Genomic DNA, 18593 nt, shown 5'->3' with positions numbered 1-18593 from the left:
GGTCATAAAAATTCTTTCTCAGAAAAAAAATGGCATGACCTCTGCAAACAATGGATGTATTGGAATTACCAACCATATAGGACAGCCTGATCTGTAAAAGGATGTTTTGCTGCCCTGTTCACAGGGTCAAAGAAAGCAATTCCTGGAGTTCCCGTCGTGGTGCAGCAGAAACGAATCCAACTAGGAACCAGGAGGTTGAGAGTTTGATCCCTGGCCTCGCTCAGTGGGTTAAGGATCCGGCGTTGCTGTGAGCTATGGTGTAGGTTGCAGATGCAGCTTGGATCTGGCATTGCTGTGGCTCTGGTGTAGGCCGGTGGCTATAACTCCAATTAGACCCCTAGCCTGGGAACCTCCATATGCTGCGGGTGTAGCCCTAAAAGGACAAAGACCAAAAAAAAAAAAAAAAAAGAAAGAAAGAAAGCAATTCCTATCATTCAGTTTTGGCAAATTCTCAAAGCAGACAGTCTGGGATAGAGGAATGTATTGTGTGCCTCTTTGCATTTCCCTGCGGCCCAAGCACAGGCCTCCCACTGTAGGCATGTGGCTGAAGGGGGTGCTGACGATAACGTAACGCGATCCTTGGATGAGTTTACCGTCATTGAAGCTGTCCCCGGTGGTCACGTGGGTGAAGGGTGACTGGGCCCGAGGCTCCTCACACAGGGAGTAGCTGTGCTCAGCCTGGATGAGAGGTGCCGGGGATGTTGGGGACGGCTCCACCTCCATGGAGACGGTCTTCTCGGAGAGAAAAGGGTCATTCAGGAGCTGGCCCAAGACGTTCTGGGAAAACTCATCCAGAAGCTCAGAGAAGTGCTGCAAGAAACAGAGGAAGAACTCAGTTTCTCTTAACCATGATCTGATACGTACACCCATATTCTAAGGCAAAAAATGTCATCCACTGCTTCAAATGAAGTCACTTAACCATAATGCTCAGACACCTCATGCTGTGGAGCAAACCACCCCCAACGTGTAGTGGCTTCAAATAACCACGATTTACTATTTCTCCTGGCTCCATGGGTTGGCTGGGGGGATGAGCGGGTTTCATCTCGTTTTATTGATGGAGGTGCAATGAGCTGGAATGTTGGCTGGGGGCTGTGATGGGCTGGGACACAGGATGCCTGGGCCTTTTTGTCAGAGAGAAAACTGGGCTAGGAGTTCCCACATGATAGTAGCAATGTCCCCAAAGGGAGAAAAACAAAGCTGAATGGCTTCAGAAGTCACACATCATCACGCCCTCCACATCCAGGTCAAGGCCAGTGACAAGGCCAGTCCAGATTCACGGAGTAGGAAAAGAGACAGCACCTCTTTACCATAAAAACGGCAAAAATCACACTGCAGGCAAGGGTAAACAGGATGGCACGGCCAACTCGGGGCCATCACTGGAGCCGTCTACAAAATGTAAACGTACATTTTGCTTTGGGAATACGTTAAAATAAGCTATTCTATATTTTTGAAGCATGAAGGTGTTATTTATAGCTAACAGCCAAGTTCAAAGGCATCACAGACAGCTTCATCCAGTCTTCCAACCAACTGGACTTTGTTCCTCTGCAGTTTGTCCTTAATCTCTTTTTGTTTTCTTTTTTTGTCTCTTTAGGGCTGCACCCATGATATATGGAAGCTTCCATGCAAAGGGTCACATTGGAGCTGCAGGTGCCCTCCTACGTCACAGCCACAGCAACTTGGGGTCCCAGCCATGTCTGTGACTTACACCGCTCACGGCAACACTGGATCCTTAATCCAATGCGTGGGGCCAGGGATCAAACTCGCATCCTCATGGGTACTAGTCAGGTTTGTGACCACTGGGCCACAACAGGAACTCCCTTAATCTCTTTTCAATCTCCATCTCTACCACCACCAACCCCCAAGTGCCCACCACACCATGACAAGGATACCAAAATGGTCTACACATACACTCCTAGGGAGTCCTCCAGCCCTTGTTCCACTGTCCCACCCTATAGCACCCTAGTCCCACCCACTCTCTCTTCAGGGATGGGGACATTCATAGGATGGGGGTCTGTAGGGCTGGGCTTCTCAATCTCAGCACTACTGACATTTTGGCTGGATAATTCTTTGTTATGGGAGATGGGGTTGTCCTGTGCATTGCGGGATATTCAGCAGCATCCCGGGCCTCTACCCACCAGCTGCCAGCGGCTCTCCCAAGTTGTGAAAATCACAACTGTCTCAAGACACTGTCAAATGTCCCCGGGGTGGTAAAGGGGAGGGAGGATCATCCTTGGTTTAGAACTACTGCTTTAGAGTATATTAAAAATAATCATAGTATGATTCAATTTAAAAGTTCAGGGAGTTTCTGCCATGGCTCAGTGGTAATGAACCCAACCAGTATCCGTGAAGATGCGGGTTTGATCCCTGGCCTCGCCCAGTGGGTTAAGGATCTGGCATGGCCGTGAGCTGTGGTGTACATCACAGACACGGCTCAGATCTGGCTGTTGCGGTGGCTGTGATGTAGGCCAGCAGCCACAGCTCCGAATCGATCCCTAGCCTGGGAACTTCCCTATGCTGTGGGTGCAGCCCTAAAAAAAATAAAAATAAAAAAAGATAAAAGTTCATTTGGCACCCATTGTCAGAGCCACTTCCAACTGGCGAACATTCCCCGAGTCACAGACCAACAGCGGTCATCCTTACTGATTAAACTTCAGGGACACTTCTGGTACAGAAAGGCGGTTAGGAAAGCAGATGCCCAGCAAGAGAACTGATTGCAAATGGTGATCCTTGGGGTAGGCAGTGAAAACTCTTGGGATCCACAGGGCAACTAAGTCCTACCACGGAACTGAAATAGTGAAAGTGTGATGAAAATGAAGGCAGCTTGGGGAAGGGAGGCGAGGAGGCGACTCTCAGGTTAGAGATCTAAGACTCGCTTAGCTGTGGGGCACAAGTCCTTTAACAAAGGACAGAAGCAGACCACAGAGAGGAGGCCCCCGAGTTTGATTTGGGGGTCTCCCCAAGAGCACAACCATGAGGAATGGCTGCATCTCATCAGGACAGAGGCAGGGAAGCCGCAGGTCCTGGGCACATCCTAATAGGCATGGGTCATCGATGGTGGGTGGGAGAGAGTTCTCTGCGTACAAACGTATTTAGAAACGAAGCGTCCTTAGGAACATCTAAGGCCAGAATTCCCAAATGCCAACTCTCTGCATCACAATTACCAGGAGAATTTTGTTTTAGTTGTCTTACAGTGAAATACTTTAAGCAGTCAAAAAATTGTAGAGATCAGTACCATGAATAATTATATACTCATTCCTTTTTTTTTTTTTCTTTTTAGGACTGCATTTGTGGCACATGGACGCTCCCAGGCTAGGGGTTGAATCAGCGCTGCAGCTGCTGGCCTCCACCACAGCCACAGCAATGCCAGATCCTTAACCCACTGAACTAGAGGCCAGGGATCGAATCTGCATCCTCACGGATATTAGTTGGGTTATTAACCCACTGAGTCACAATGGGAACTTCTATATGCATTTCTTTTATTTATTTTTAAATCCTATTTCTCCATATTTGCTACTACAACTTTTTTTTTTTTTTTGCCATGCTTGTGGCATGCAAAAGTTCCCAGACCAGGGATTGAACCTGTGCCACAGCAGTGACTGGACCCACAGCAGTGAAAACATGGGATCCTTATACTGCTGAGCCACCAGGGAACTCCCCTTTACCTTTTCTTTATTTTTTAAAAGATAAAACATGAAGCTCCCATCCAACTCCCTTCTTCCCTCTCAAAGATAACTACTACCCTGAACATGATGTTTATTTTTCCCATGTAGGATTTACACTTTTACTGCATATTTTTTTTTTTACTAAACATGATATGGTAATAAACATGATTGGAGATGAAAGGAAATTTTAAAACATACAAATCCTATGACCCACCTTCAGAGCTTTTGACTGAGCAGGTCAAAGACATTCATATTAAAACCGCCACCACCACCACAACCACATGTGATTCTAATGTTCACTTCAGTTTTTCATCCACTGAAGGTTGACCCCATCTCCACTCACCACCCTTCTCCCAACAGCACTTTCTAGTTAAGTCCCTGGAAGTTTACAAATTTTCTAGAAATTCAGATAGGCTCAAGGCCAGAGAAAGATTCACAGACATTGCAGCCACGATGTACTAAAAGTTAGAGAGATCCTGTGGATTCAAAATAATAAGACAGAAAAAGCTCTGCCTTCCCTGAGCTTATCATCTAGGCCCGTACTTCTCACACTTTTATGTGCCTATGAACCACCTAGGGATCTTAAGACACAGATGCCAATTCATAAGTCTAGATGGGCCCAGGATTACTAATCAGCTCCCAGGTAATGCTCCTAGTCCACAGCCCAGACTTTGTCTGGAAAGAAATGGAACAACTTACGACTAAGACTAGGGCCCAGGTTTCCTGAATCTCTGATAAGTTAAAGTCAAATAGCTGAGTCTGTAAGTGGCTCTCCAAAGACAAATTTACCAGGTGCCTGATGGTGAATATTCTACAAGAGTTTGATAGAATTCCTTCCCAGACCAAAATCAAGGAAACAAAAAGACAAATAAATGCCACAGAATGTAAAATGCAAAAGCAAGAGTTGACCTCAGAGTCCCTGCATTCCTAAGCCACAATTCTGTCCCTAAGCTGCAATGGCAGCCCTGACCAGCTGTGCTGGCCCTGCTAAGCCTCTGGAATCCTGTTCTATCCCGAAGCGAGGCTCTCTTTGATTGCCCGAGCTTTCCCATGGAAGTTGCCAAGCTGGGCTACTCTGCGGACACTGTTTTCTTTCTCCTGAGCAGCACTAATGAATGTTTTTAAGAACATCTCCTGGATAACCAATAATAAGCCTTCTCTAATTCTGCTAACCACCCCTGAGCTCCCCTTACTTTGGATTTTGTAGTAATTATCATGTCACCAAACCATTGAGTCCCAAATGATAGGGAGTCCTGAAGAACTCACAGTTGTTATCAAGTGCATTATGATCACCTCCTCTATGGAAAAAGAAGCTCCCCAGAAGAAGGGATCAACTGTACTCAATCACCCCCCCCCAACACACACACACACCGCAAGGAACTTATTAACAAAGTGGTGAGCACTGGGAAGGCCCCATTGAAAAGATATGCCCAACTTGTCCCAACCAGACACTGTGACTCAGCCCAGCAAATGAACTCCAGCTGGGGTCTCCGTGGCAGCTGTGAACCCTGTGGCTCAGCAGACAGGTCAAGATCCCACTGCTGGCGCATGGACTAGGTAGGAATCAGACCATCATCAATGGCAGCCAGTTAGTGAGGGGCATATGGTCTCAGAGACCAAAAGTCAGATAAAGGAGCAAAGTGTGCCTCAAAGAGAGAGACTTTATGGCTCCTGTAAACTCTTTAGCAAAGGGTCACTCATGCAGGAATCCAAGGATTATGAAATTTCAGTTGAATTCTTTCAAAGATATGGCATAACAGCATTTTACCATTTTGCCTGTAAGTTTCAAGATTTATGGGTTCACAGAGTACTTTCACAGTTCTCTCAACTACTGTTCACAATCCTGGGAAGTCATCTATAAACCCATTGTCCAAGGTCTCAGTCACCTGCTGTTTGAACTTGGCCTTGAACACAGGTCCTCTTATTGTAAATTGACTGAACTTTCTGCGCATCATTTCTCATAGGAAGGAGGTATTTGAGCTTTACAACCCACCCACATGGAGAAGTTCTAACCAGGGTGAAAATATGACGCTGATGTTGATCACTGAGGATGTTGATAGGATCAAATGCTAGGTTCATCGGATGGACAAAGTGCTTGACATGTTATACTCTCAGTGCTTTCCTAGGAGGTAGGCATGTCCTCATTTACAGATGAGAAAACTAGGGCTTGGGATGGCTAGTACATTGTCCAGGATTGAGGTTGCACAACTGAATTAAGATTCCATCCCAAATCCAGCTGGTTCCAAAGTCCATGCACTTTCTACCACAGAATGCTCGATAATTTAAGTCAGTCTCTAAAGCTGCCACACAGTAGAGCCTGGATTTAAAAAAAAAAAAAAAAAAAAAAGATAGACTCACTAACAGCCCATCTGCTTGTCCATTATGAACAGTTTTCCATATTCAAAGTATAGACATGTGTCAGGGGGCTGTTAGATAGAGAAGCTTCTGGTCTCACTCCCATGGAGCATCAGCAAGAAGGACAGAGGTGTTTATTTGCTCTGGGAGCACGACTTTGCTTAATAGTTCAAAGTAACATCAGAGACTCTCTAGGTTGGAAGAAACTTCTGCCAGGGTTAAACCCCTGTCTCATGACATGAATGTTCCTCATCTCCTCAGTGAAGATAAGTGACGACTTCCTTTATGAATCCGTGTCAAGGTCTGTCTCCTCATTACCGAGACCTGGTGTTTAGCATCCTCCACCCTGGCCCCGTCCATCCTATGAAGTCTTGTCTCCCTTTATTTTAATACATGATAATTTCATTCCAACCATAACAGTCTCCATATGACAGAGTAGAAGTACAACTTTGGAGCCAGACAATTCAGTCTGAATCTGGCTCTTAGCTACACAAACCAGAGCAAGATCCTTCAGTTCTCTAAGCTCTGGTTTCCTCCAACTGTAAAGTGAGGATAACAATAGTACCAGCTTCCTGTGGTGTTGATTAAACTAAATAATGCATGTAATGCACCTAACACTTCACTGGCACAGCAATCAATGTTTTAAAAAGCTCTTTAAGGGAAGCAGGATCAAGATGGTGGAGGAATAAAATGTGGTGCTCACCTTCTCCCATAAACACATCAAAAAAACCATCTACATGTAGAATGAGTTGCATAGAACATCTACTGAACACTGGCAGAAGACCTCACACCTCCAAAAAGGGCAAGAAACCCTTCACATAACTGGGTAGAACAAAAGGAAAGAAAAAAGAGAGAGAGCAGGAAAAAAAGGAATCAGGATGGTATTAGCACTCCTGAGAGGCAGCTGTGAAAAAGGAAAGGCACCCACATGTTGGGAAGCCACCTAACTGATGGGCAGAGCCACCAAAACAAGGGAACTCAAAAGTTGCAGAGAAAAGCACAGCTGCTGGACTGAGGAGGGAAAAGCAGAGAGAGAGTCACACAGACCATCAGTACCACCTCCTGGGACACCACAGCCCGAGACACTCAGAAGAGTTCAGTGAAACAGACCTCTGCAGTCTAACAGACACCAAGTTCAAAAAGGAGATAGTGAAAATACTGAAGGAGTAAAGAGCAAACATGAAGGAATTAGGAACAGATATGAACAGTAATGTAGATTACTTTAGAAAGGAACTAGAAAATATAAGGAGGATCCAAGAAAAATTTAAAAATTCACTTGCAGAGCTGCAAGCTGAGTTTAAGGCATTGAAGAGCAGAATGAATAATGCAGAGGAACAAATAAGTGACTCGGAAGACAGAATAATGGAAATCACCCAATCAGGACAGCAGATACCAATCTATGAATAATAGGGATTCCAGAAGGAGAAGAAAAAGAAAAGGGGTGTGAAAATATATTTGAAGAAATTATGGTTGAACATTTTCCAAATTTAAAGGAAACAGATATCAAGATATAGGAAGCACAGAGGGCCCCAAACAAATTGAATCCAAACAGGCCCACACCAAGACATATTATAACAAAAATGGCAAAAGTTAAAGAGAAAGAGAGGCTTCTAAAGGCAGCAAGAGAAAAACAAAGCATTGATTACAAGGGACCCCCCATAATGCTTTCAGATGATTTCTCTACAGAAACACTACAAGCCAGAAGAGAGTGGCAAGATATATTTAAAGTTCTAAAAGGGAAAAATTTGCAGCCTAGAATACTCCACTTAGCAAGAATATCATTTAAAATAGAAAGGGAAATAAAGAATTTCTTCAAGAAACAAAAACTAAGAGTATAGCAATACTAAATCTATTCTAAAAGAAATGCTGAAAGCCCTCCTCTAAATAAAAAAGAAGTAAGAAGAAATAGGATGGAGGAAACCACAATTAGAAAGTAATCACTTAAATAAGCCAGCATACAGATCTAAAAGGAAAAAAAAAATGATTGTAAAAGCAACAATAAACACAAGAAACAGAAAAAGGGTAAACATGAAGATGTTAAAAGGGACATCAAGGAGTTCCCATTGTGGCCCAGTGGAAACGAATCTGACTAGAAACCATGAGGTTTCGGGGTTCGATCCTGGTCTCGCTACTGGGCTAAGGATCTGGCGTTGCCATGAGCTGTGGTGTAAGTCACAGATGAGGCTCATATCCTGCATTGCTGTGGCTATGGTGTAGGGCAGCAGCTGTAGCTCCGATTGGACCCCTAGCCTGGGAACCTCCATATGCCACAGGTGCAGCCCTAAAAAGAAAAAAAAAAAAAGACATCAAAATCATAACATGTGTGGAAGGGAAGTAAGAATATCTAGATTTTTTTTTTTTTTTTAGAATGTGTTTGAGCCTATATGACCATCATTAAAACTAGTGGATATAGGCAGGGATTGACAGACTTGAAAAATAGAGCAACTATAAATCAAAACCAAACAATACATTCACAAAAACTGAAAATAAGAGGATACAAGAATAAAATAGAAAGAAATAATCCAACCAAAAAAAAAAAAGGAGAAACAGAATTAATCAGAAAACAAGCCCTTAAAATGGCAATAAATACACACATCAATAATTATCTTAAATGTCAATGGACTGAATGCTCCCATCAAAAGACACAGAGTGGCACACTGGACAAAAAAAAAAAGAGCCTACATACAATATGTTGCCCACAAGAGACTCACCTTATGGCAAAGGACACATATATATTGAAAGTGAAGGGATGGAAAAAGATATTTCATGCAAATGGATAAGACAGGAAAGCAGGAGTTGCAATACTCACATGAGACAAACAGACTTTAAAAACAAAGGCCATAAAGAAAGCAAAGAAGGACACCACTTAATGATAAAAGGATATTCGAGAAGACACTATTACACTTGTTAATATATATGTCCTTAATATAAGAGCACCCAAATACATACAACTGACACTAACAGACATAAAAAAGATAAACGGATGGGAAACCAATAATAGTAGCAGATTTTAACACCACACTAACATCAGTGGAGAGATCCTCTAGAAAACCAATAAGGTATTAAGAGATATTAAATGATACAATAGAAAAAGTTAGGCTTAATTGACATTTTTAGGATATTACATACAAAAAAATCAGAATATACATTCTTTTCAAGTGCACATGGAACATTCTCAAGGACTGACCACATACTGGGGCACAAAACAAACCTCAACAAATTCAAGAGTATAGAAATTATTTCAGGTATCGTCTCTAACCACATTGGCCTGAAACTAGAAATCAACCACAGGAAAAGAAATAAGGAAAAAAAACTGATTACATGAAGATTAAACAACATACTACTAAAAAAACAATGAGTCAACAAGGAAATCAAAAGGGATATTTAAAAAAATACCTCAAGACAAATGATAATGAAAACAACCATTCAAAATCTGTGGGGGTTCTACACAGTGGAGGCCCTTCTGCCTAGGCATCCATTGGAGAGCAGCAGCCATGGCTCTGCACTACCCCATGGCTGTGGGCCTCAACAAGGGCCATAAGGTGACCAAGAATGTGAGCAAGCCAAGGCGCAGCTGTTGGCACCACTACTGCAGGTGCCTCATCAAGCACACCAAGTTCATGTGGGACATGTTCTGTGGAGGTGTGCAGCTTCACACCTTAGAAGCAGCAGGCCATGGAGCTGCTCAAGGTCTCCAAGGACAAGTGGGCCCCCAAGTTCATCCAGAAAAGGGTAGGGACATACATCTGCACCAAGAGGAAGAGAGAGGAGCTGAGCAACGTTCTGGCAGCCATGAGGAAAGCAGCAGCCAAGAAGGACTGAGTCCCCTCCCCTAGGTGTATAATAAACCCTTTTCAGAAAAACAAAACAAAACAAAACAATAAAATCTATAGGATGCTGCAAAAGCAGTTCTCAGAGAGAAGTTCATAGCAATACAGGCCTTCGTCAAAAAAGAAGAAAAATCTCAAATCAACAACTTAAACTACTACCTAAAAGAATTGGAAAAAGAACAAACAAAAACTAAAGTCAGCAGAAGGAAGGAAACCATAAAGATCAGAAAAGAAATCAATAAAATAGAGATTCAAAAAAAAATAGAAAAAAAATCAATAAACAAAATTGACAAACCTCTAGCCAGACTCATCAAGAAGGGGAGAGAATGAACTCAAATAAACAAAATAAGAAATGATACTGTAGAAATACAAAAAAAAAAAAAAATAAGAGAACACTATGAACAATTATATGCCAACAAATTTGACAACCTAGAAGAAATGGATATAGAGATATACAGCCCACCAAAACTGAGTCAAGAAGAAATAGATCAATTTATCAAACTGATCACTAGAAATAAAATTGAATGTGTAGTAAAAACATTCCCTAAAAAAAAAAAAAAAAAAAAAAAAAAAATGTCCATAACCAGATGGCTCCACAGGTGAGTTTTACCAAACATACAAAGAACTTATACTCATACTTAAACTTTTCTAAAAGGTTGAAGAAGGCACTTCCAAAAACATTCTATGAAGCCACCATCATCCTAATACTAAAATTAAAGATACTACCAAAAAAAGAAAATTATAGGGCAACATCTTTGATGAATATACACACAAAAATTCTCAAAAAAATTTAGCCAACTGAATCCAAAAACACGTAAAAAAAGATCATACACCATCCCCAAGTGGGATTCATCCCAAGTTCACAAGGATGGTTCAACATACACAAATCAATCAATGCATATGCCACATTAACAAAAGAAAATTCTAAAATCCCAGGATCATCTCAATAGATGCAGAAAAAGCATTTGAAAAAAATCCAACATCCATTCATGATAAAAACTCTTATCAAAGTGGGTATAGAAGGAACATACCTTAACATAATAAAAGCCATTTATGACAAACCCACATCAAATATAACACTCAATGGAGAAAAGCTGAAAGCCTTCCTGCTCAAATCTGGAACAACACAAGGATGCCCACTCTCAACACTTTTATTCAACATAGTATTGGAAGTGCTGGCCATAGCAATCAGACAAACAAAAGAAATGAAAGGTATCAAATTGGAAGCGAAGAGGTAGAACTGTCACTCTCTGCAGATGACATGATACGATATACAGAAAACCCTAACAAGTCCACACAAAAATTACTTGAACTGATCAACATATTCAGCAAAGTAGCAGAATACAAGATTAACATTCAGAAATCAGTTGCATTTCTGTATTTTTATGATGAAATACTAGAAATACTAGAAATACTAGAAATACTAGAAAAAGAATATAAAGAAATGGAAATATATCCTATGACCCTGGATTGGAATAATTAATACAATCCCAATCAAATTACCCATGACATTTTTAACAAAATGAGAACAGATAATCCAAAAACTTATACAGAACCATAAAAAAATCAGAATTGCTGAAGCAATACCAAGGAAAACAAACAAATAACAACAACAAAGCAGGAGGCATAACTCTCCCGGACTTCAGACAATACTACAAAGCTACAGTAATCAAGACAGTGTGGTGCTGGTACAAAAACAGACAATATGGACCAATAGAACAGAAAAGAGAACCCAGAAATAAACCCAAACACCTATGGTCAATTTATCTTTGACAAAGGAGGCAAGAATATAAAATGGGAAATAGTGTCTTTACAAGTGCTGGGAAAACTGGAGAGCTGCATGTAAATCAATGAAACTAGAACACACCCTCACACTACGCACAAAAATAAACTCAAAATGTGTAAAGACTTAAACATAAGACATGATACCATGAAACTCCTAGAAGAGAACACAGGCAAAACATTCTCTGACATCAACTGATTTGTGTGACATCAATCATATAAATGTTTTCTTAGGTCAGTCTCCCAAGGCAAGAGAAATAAAAACAAAAACTAACCAAGGGGACCTAATCAAACTTACAAGCTTTTGCACAGCAAAGGAAACCATAAAAAAACCCAAAAAGACAACCTACGGAATGGGAGAAAATAGTTGCCAATGATGCAACTGACAAGGGCTTAATATCCAAAACATACAAACAACTCAAACAACTCAACAACAACAACAACAGCAAAACCCCAAACAACCCAAACAAAAAATGGGCAGAAGAACTAATTAGACATTTCTCCAAAGAAGACATATGGATGGCTAGTAGGCTCATGAAAAGATGATCAACATCAGTAATTACTAGAGAAATGCAAATCAAAACTGCAATGAGGTACCACCTGACACCAGTCAGGATGGCCATCATTAATAAATCTACAAATCACAAATGCTGAAGGTGGGGAGTAGGGGGAGAAAAGGGAACTCTCCTACACTCTTGGTGGGAATGTAAATTCGTACAACCACTACGGAAAACACTGCGGAGGTGCCCCAGAAAACTAAATATAAAACTACTGTTAAGACCCAGCAATCACACTCCCGGGCATCTATCTGGGCAAAATTTTCATTGAAAAAGATATATGCACCCTTTGTTCATTGCAGCACTATTCACAATAGCCAAGACATGGAAACAACCTAAATGTCCACTGACTGATGAACAGATTAAGAAAATGTGGTACATATATGCATGGAATACTACTCAGTAATAAAAAAGAACAAAATAATGCCATTTGCAGCAAAATGGATGGAACTAGAGACTCTCATACTAAGCAAAGTAAGAAGGGAGAAAGACAAAAACCATATGTTGTCACTTATGTCTGGAATGTGGCACCAGTGAACCTATCTACAGGAAAAAAAAAAAAAAAAAAAAGCCACTCATGGAAAAGAGACTCGTGCTTGCCAAAGGGGAGAGGGAGGGTGTAGGACGGTCAGGAAATTTGAGGTTAGTAGATGCAAACTATTGCATTTGGAGTGGATTAGCAATGAGATCCTGCTGTATAGCCCAGGGAACTATATCTAGTCACTTGTGATGGAACATGATGGAGGATAATGTGAGAAAAAGAATATATATATATAAAGAATATAAATATATATATATACATAATGCATATATATATATATACATAATGCATATACAACAGAAACTGACAGAACCTTGTAAATCAACTATAATAAAAAAGCGTTTTTGAAAAGCTGTTTTAAAAAAACCCTATCAAAATTAAAATGAAATGTTGGCATTCCCTACTTGTACACTAGCTCCTCCCACGGCTCCTCCCAGACTATCCTTACCTTTTTCTCTCTAGCCATCAGGATGCTACCACGACAAAACAAATCTATTTATTTACAGTCATCCTGGACAGCTTGAACTGATCTTTCACTTCCCTGACCAGTAACAGCCTTTCAAATAAGTGTTTCTTAATTTGATGTTCTTTTACGTTCTTTCATTCCCCACTTAAATCTTTCATCATTGAGCCTTCTAAACTCTGTGCCCCAGATGTAAACATTTTTTACCCACTCCCTCTGAGCCCAGCACAGATCACAGATTGTCTGTGCTCACCAGTTTTCTCACTTTCATCTATTTTCATTCTACAATATCCCAGCCAAATAGTAAACAAACCTGAATTAGAGCCTAGGCCTCCCAATAATTATAAACAAATGGTATCCAATGTTGAAAATGTATATCCAAACTTATATATCAGACAAATTCAGAGAAGCTGTCGACCTAACATACATTACCAACTTTATAAAAAGTTACCCTAGCTCTGAAGCATTCACACTTGTGTTTGCAGGTCATTAACTAGTTGTCAATGTTGCTTACAAGGAAAGAGTGGTTTTTGGTCTGGGTCACCTCCTGCTACTAAGAATTGCCCCAAAAACCAGGAACATGGAGGTGTGATGAAGGGGAGCAAAGCAGGAGTAAAATGAAGGATTCATAATTCTTGAACTGAAATAACTGGCTGCATAAAGCTATGAAGCTTCTTTCTTATACTGCTCACCATGGAGGCTGACTCAGCCGTGAGCAGCTACTGTGAGCAAGGCCTGGGCTGGGCATCTTACAAAAACAGGATTGTCCTAAACTGTGGTGTGAATTATCTGAAGTATGTCCTGTAATGCCCCTAAGGGAGGGTGGGGGGCAACAGGCATCTTTTGTGCTGGATCCAAGTAAGGTCTGGAGTGCCAGCCCTGCACCCCACTGGGTGCCACCCCACTCTTCTGCATTCTGTCTCCTGGTCTGTAAAAGTGTGTGTGTGTGTGTGTGTGTGTGTGTGTGTGGTGTGTGTGTGTGTGTGTGTGTGTGTGTGTGTGTGTTGGATGGTGGGGAGGAAGTGATGGAGTAGACTTTGGACTTGGTCAGTAATTTCTCGCCTTTTTTTTTTTGGATGTGTGGAAACTTTGGGGACTCTTATGAAAGCTTCCCGCTGGAAAATCGCCCACAGACACTACACACCAAGCACAGGATTCCTGGGTGCCCATCCGCCACCGCCCTCCCCCCCCCTCCCCCCGCAGCCTGTCCAGGGACAGAAGACGACTCCATGGATCCCCGAGCGAACACGAAGTAACAGCACACACAGTGCGATGGGTCACTGCTGACAACCTACTCCGCTCTGCTACACTATAATTTTCCAAAATGTCGCAGGCGATATTAAAATGGAAAGCCTAGGGAAAGGAGGAAGGAAAACGCCCTCTTTCTGCTTCGGGTTTGTTTAGCTTTGCCCCCATTACCCTGCCCAGGGTCGGGGAGGCGGGCGGGGTGCAGGTTCCAAAAGCAGAACGTGGCCGCTCCCTGCGAGAGGCCCTGGTCCTGGGGCTGCTGGGGCACTGCCGCCTGCGCCCCACAAAGATCGTATTCTTCAGGTGGCCGCCCGGAAACCTGCCCTCGCTGCTGGCTTCTGGCCAGAGGTTTCATCTCAGGCAGGGGAAGGAGGGCGAAAACATCACTGCTAGGAGCCTTGCCCAGAGCACAAAGTGCTCCAAAGACGGCAGTCACGGATGTGGGGGACGCGGTGGGGGCAAGCCTGACAACCCCAAAGAAACGCAGAGAAATTCTGGGAGCACGCCTCAAATTCACTTGAGACGCCAAGGTTTCCTTCCAGTAAAACAGAGCTCGCCAGTAACGTGGAAGAGGGGGAGGAGGTACTCTCCCCCCTCCCCTCTCAGAGGCTCACTTTCAAGGAGCCCCACCTCAGACCAGAGTGGGTTCTTGCCCTGCCTAGTGCCCAGATCACACACCACACAGCAAAGGGCCAGATGACCACCTGGAGAAGAAAAGGCAACTCTGTCATTCACGAGGGAAAAAAAAAAAAAAAAAAAAAAAGCTCACAAGTCAAACCCTTTTACAGTGAAATTCAAGGGGACCCATTTTTATGGCCAAAATTTAGGTACATTATGCATTTCTCAAAATTAAAAAAAAGCGGGGGGTGAGCTGAGCCTTGGAACTCCATTACACAAGAGGTTTGGGAGTTTGGGGGTTTTTTGTTTCTTTGCTGAAGTGATTCTTGGTTTCTGGCTTTCCTGAAATTTCACAAGCAGTGGCAAAAGTTGTTTTTTAGAGTCCAATTCCAAAACGTGTATGTATATGTTAGTTTGTAACATCATGATGTGCCTTTCTTTGTAAAAGAAATAGGTCAAATAGGTTAAGCAAATCATAAAGGCACTGGGCATGCTTACTTAAAGGAACCCAGCTCGAAGTCCATTGGTACGATGTATTCTTTTTTCTTTTTTTTGTCTTTTTAGGGCCGCACCGGTGGCACAAGGAGGTTCCCAGGCTAGGGGTTGAATCGGAGCTGTAGCTGCTGGCCTACATGTCTGTGCCATGTCTGTGACCTACACCACAGCTCATGGCAACACTGGATCCTTAACCCACTCAGCAGATCCAGGGATCAAACCTCCATCCTCATGGCTTCGAGTCAGATTCGTTTCCGCTGAGCCACGACGGGAACTCCATATTCTTTTTTTTTTTTTTTTTTTGTAAAAAGAGTTGCCCCTAATTTATTTATTATATAAATAGGAAGTTTTACATATGCTATTTGCCTCAAGGGAGATGCACCAATACTAATTAAACTACATTGTTCTTCACCATAAAACAGGTCATGATGCACTTTCTCCCAAGGCAGTCCAATCCTGAATGGTCTACCGCAGTTCTTCTTAGCTTACTATTTGATGTAAAAACTCATTGTTTCATTTTATACAAACAAATCAGTTAATGGGGTTAAGAGAAAAACACCCATGGGTAGTTCCTGCTGACAAAGGAGAGCTAAGAGATTCAGAGTCAATTGGCACAAAAAACTCAATCTGCCTACTTCTTGGTTTACATATATACATATATATATATATAGAGAGAGAGCTGTAAATACCACCAAAAGGCACTTCTTAGTTCTTTCTGAGCCCAAACTAGCCTTTGCCTGGTAGAAAGCTTCTCCTTCTATGGTTTAACAGTACTTAGATGTTGTTTCCAGGCCCCATAGGAATAGAAATGTCGAGAAAATATAATGATAGTAATAATAATAATATCTTATATGTTCCACACTTAGTGGTTTATATATGACAAAACACCTCCACATCATTGCTGTATCTGATCTGGTCAAGAACAAGGACTATCCAGAGCATAGACATGGAGACTGTAGAGCCAGGTGGAGAAGGGCAGGATTCTTGGTTTCTGGCTCCCATGTGTTTTCAGCATAGCCTGCTGCCTCCCCATCACTAAACAGAGAACTCAGCCACCAGATTCTGACTGGCAGGTGCTTCTTGAACTGCAATGTGGGTCTGAGCCCAGGGCCATCTCCTTGCATGATAGGAGGAAATCCTGAGGAGCCTTTCAGAGCAGGCAGAACCATTCCAGAAATAAACTATAGTCCATATCAGAAGGAGCAGTCCTCTTCCATTTGTTTTGAGAAACTCAAATTGTCCCCTCCGAGTCCTTCTCTTCCTCTGCCAAACCGACAGCTAAATCCTCTCAAAAAACAAAAGCCCTCCAAAATCACGACCAAGGCAGCCATTCAAGGCTGAGGCGGTAGAGACTCTGCCATTCTGTCCTCTCCATCCTCAGTGGGAGAACTACAGACACCTGGGCTGTTGAGAGGCAGCCTCCTGGGGACCAACTCCTCCCTCCCACCTTCTCCACTTCGATCCCTAAATCCAGATTCTACCTCCACACTCTGAATGGGAGTGCTGGTAACCCGGCAGGGTTTTCTGCCTGATGCATCCTACATGCCAAGGCCAACGAAACATTGCTTTCAACCTTCCCATACTTAAAACTCTCCAAATGACTCAGAGTCCAAACTCCCCACAGTCAGAGTTAAAATAGATTTAAGTTTCTTATTCACTCTTTCCCAGCTAAAGTCCCTGAAGAGTTTCTTCCTAGTTAATCTTTTGCTCTTTTTAAAAAAGTTTAAATTTATGTAAGTATGTTTAACTTACAATGTTGTATGAGTTTCAAGTGTACAGCAAAGTGAATAATAAGTCATACCATACAGATATATCTTTTATCTCATATAGGTTATTATTAACTATTGAGTAGATTTTCCTGTGCTATACAATAGGTTCCCATTAATCATCTATTTTATAACAGTGTGTATGTGTTATTCCCACCTTCCCAATTCTCCCCACCTCAATGGTTTCACCTGTGGTAACCACAAGATTGGTTTTGAAATCTGTGAGTTTGTTCCTGTTTTATAAATAAGTTCTTTTGTAACATTTTTTTTATTAGGTTCCACATCACTGAAAAGTTTACAAACAATAAATACTAGAGAGGCTATAGAAAAAAGGGGACCCTCCAAACTGTTCATGGGAATATAAATTGGTACAAATGCTATAGAGATTCCTTAAAAAGCTAAAAATAGAACTGCCATATGATTCAGCAATCCCATTCCTGGGCATCTATCCAGAGAAAACGGTAATTCAAAAAGATACATGCACCCAAATGTTCATTGCAGCATTATTTACAGTAGCTAAGACATGGGAGCAACCTAAATGTCCATCAACAGAGGAATGGATAAAGAAGATGTGGTACGTATATACAATGGAATATTATTCAGCCATAAAAAAGAATGCCATTTGCAGCAACATGGATGGACCTAGAGATTATCATACTAAGTGAAGTCAATCAGACAAAGACAAACATCATGTGTTGTTTTGTTCTTTGATGATATTGCATGTGTTCTTTGCCTTCAATTTGCAGGTTTCAACCCTTTTATGTTATTATATGAGCAAATTCAGAGGCTGTTTTGGTTAGGTTTTTCTAACTGGGTCTCCTGCCCCCTCTTACAAACATAACCTTCTCTTCTCAGGTTCCTTCCACCCTCCTAAACCAAAAACAACTCCATTTTCCCTCCAGCACACCTCATCCTTCAGGGAAGGCCCAAGCTAAGAACTGCATTGTTTGTACCCTCCTGGGTCTTATCCTTAAATAGCTAAAATCTGGTGTTTTGCCATTCCAGAAGAAACTTCCAATTATGATAACAGACTCCAAAGCAAAGACTGATGAAGCATGAAGAAACACTGGAAATCATGCATCTACCTGGTCATTCTAATTCGAGAAAACTGAGGTCCAGGATGTTTCATGAAATCAAAGAGTTGAAGGTTGACCTCTTCCTACTCTAGATTTTGTAATAAGAAAGATGGCGACCAACCACTAAGGATCACCAAACGGATAACGGAAGAGGGTCCCACAGACGTCCTGCAAAGAATTCTCTGAATAGGAGGTATGTT

General features: G+C 41.9%; 1 protein-coding gene and 1 pseudogene across 1 annotated transcript in view; one reads left to right on the top strand and one right to left on the bottom strand.

Annotated features, from left to right (window-relative positions):
• CREB3L2 (cAMP responsive element binding protein 3 like 2) overlaps positions 1 to 18593 on the bottom strand; it is a 133092-nt gene that overhangs the window by 56239 nt on the left and 58260 nt on the right. The window contains exon 2 of the mRNA XM_003134635.5: positions 594 to 810. Within this exon, the coding sequence (XP_003134683.1) occupies positions 594 to 810 (217 nt within the window). The remainder of the gene's footprint in view (positions 1 to 593; positions 811 to 18593) is intronic.
• On the top strand, positions 9500 to 9839 carry LOC102166780 (large ribosomal subunit protein eL36 pseudogene; annotated as a pseudogene).

The sequence above is a fragment of the Sus scrofa genome, chromosome 18 (genome assembly GCF_054392235.1).
Source record: "Sus scrofa isolate SSC_HxYL_T2T_F1_AM1 chromosome 18, Sscrofa_HxYL_maternal_Yorkshire_Landrace_v2.0, whole genome shotgun sequence".
Lineage (NCBI taxonomy): Eukaryota > Metazoa > Chordata > Mammalia > Artiodactyla > Suidae > Sus > Sus scrofa.
This window is presented reverse-complemented; position numbering and strand designations above follow the sequence as displayed.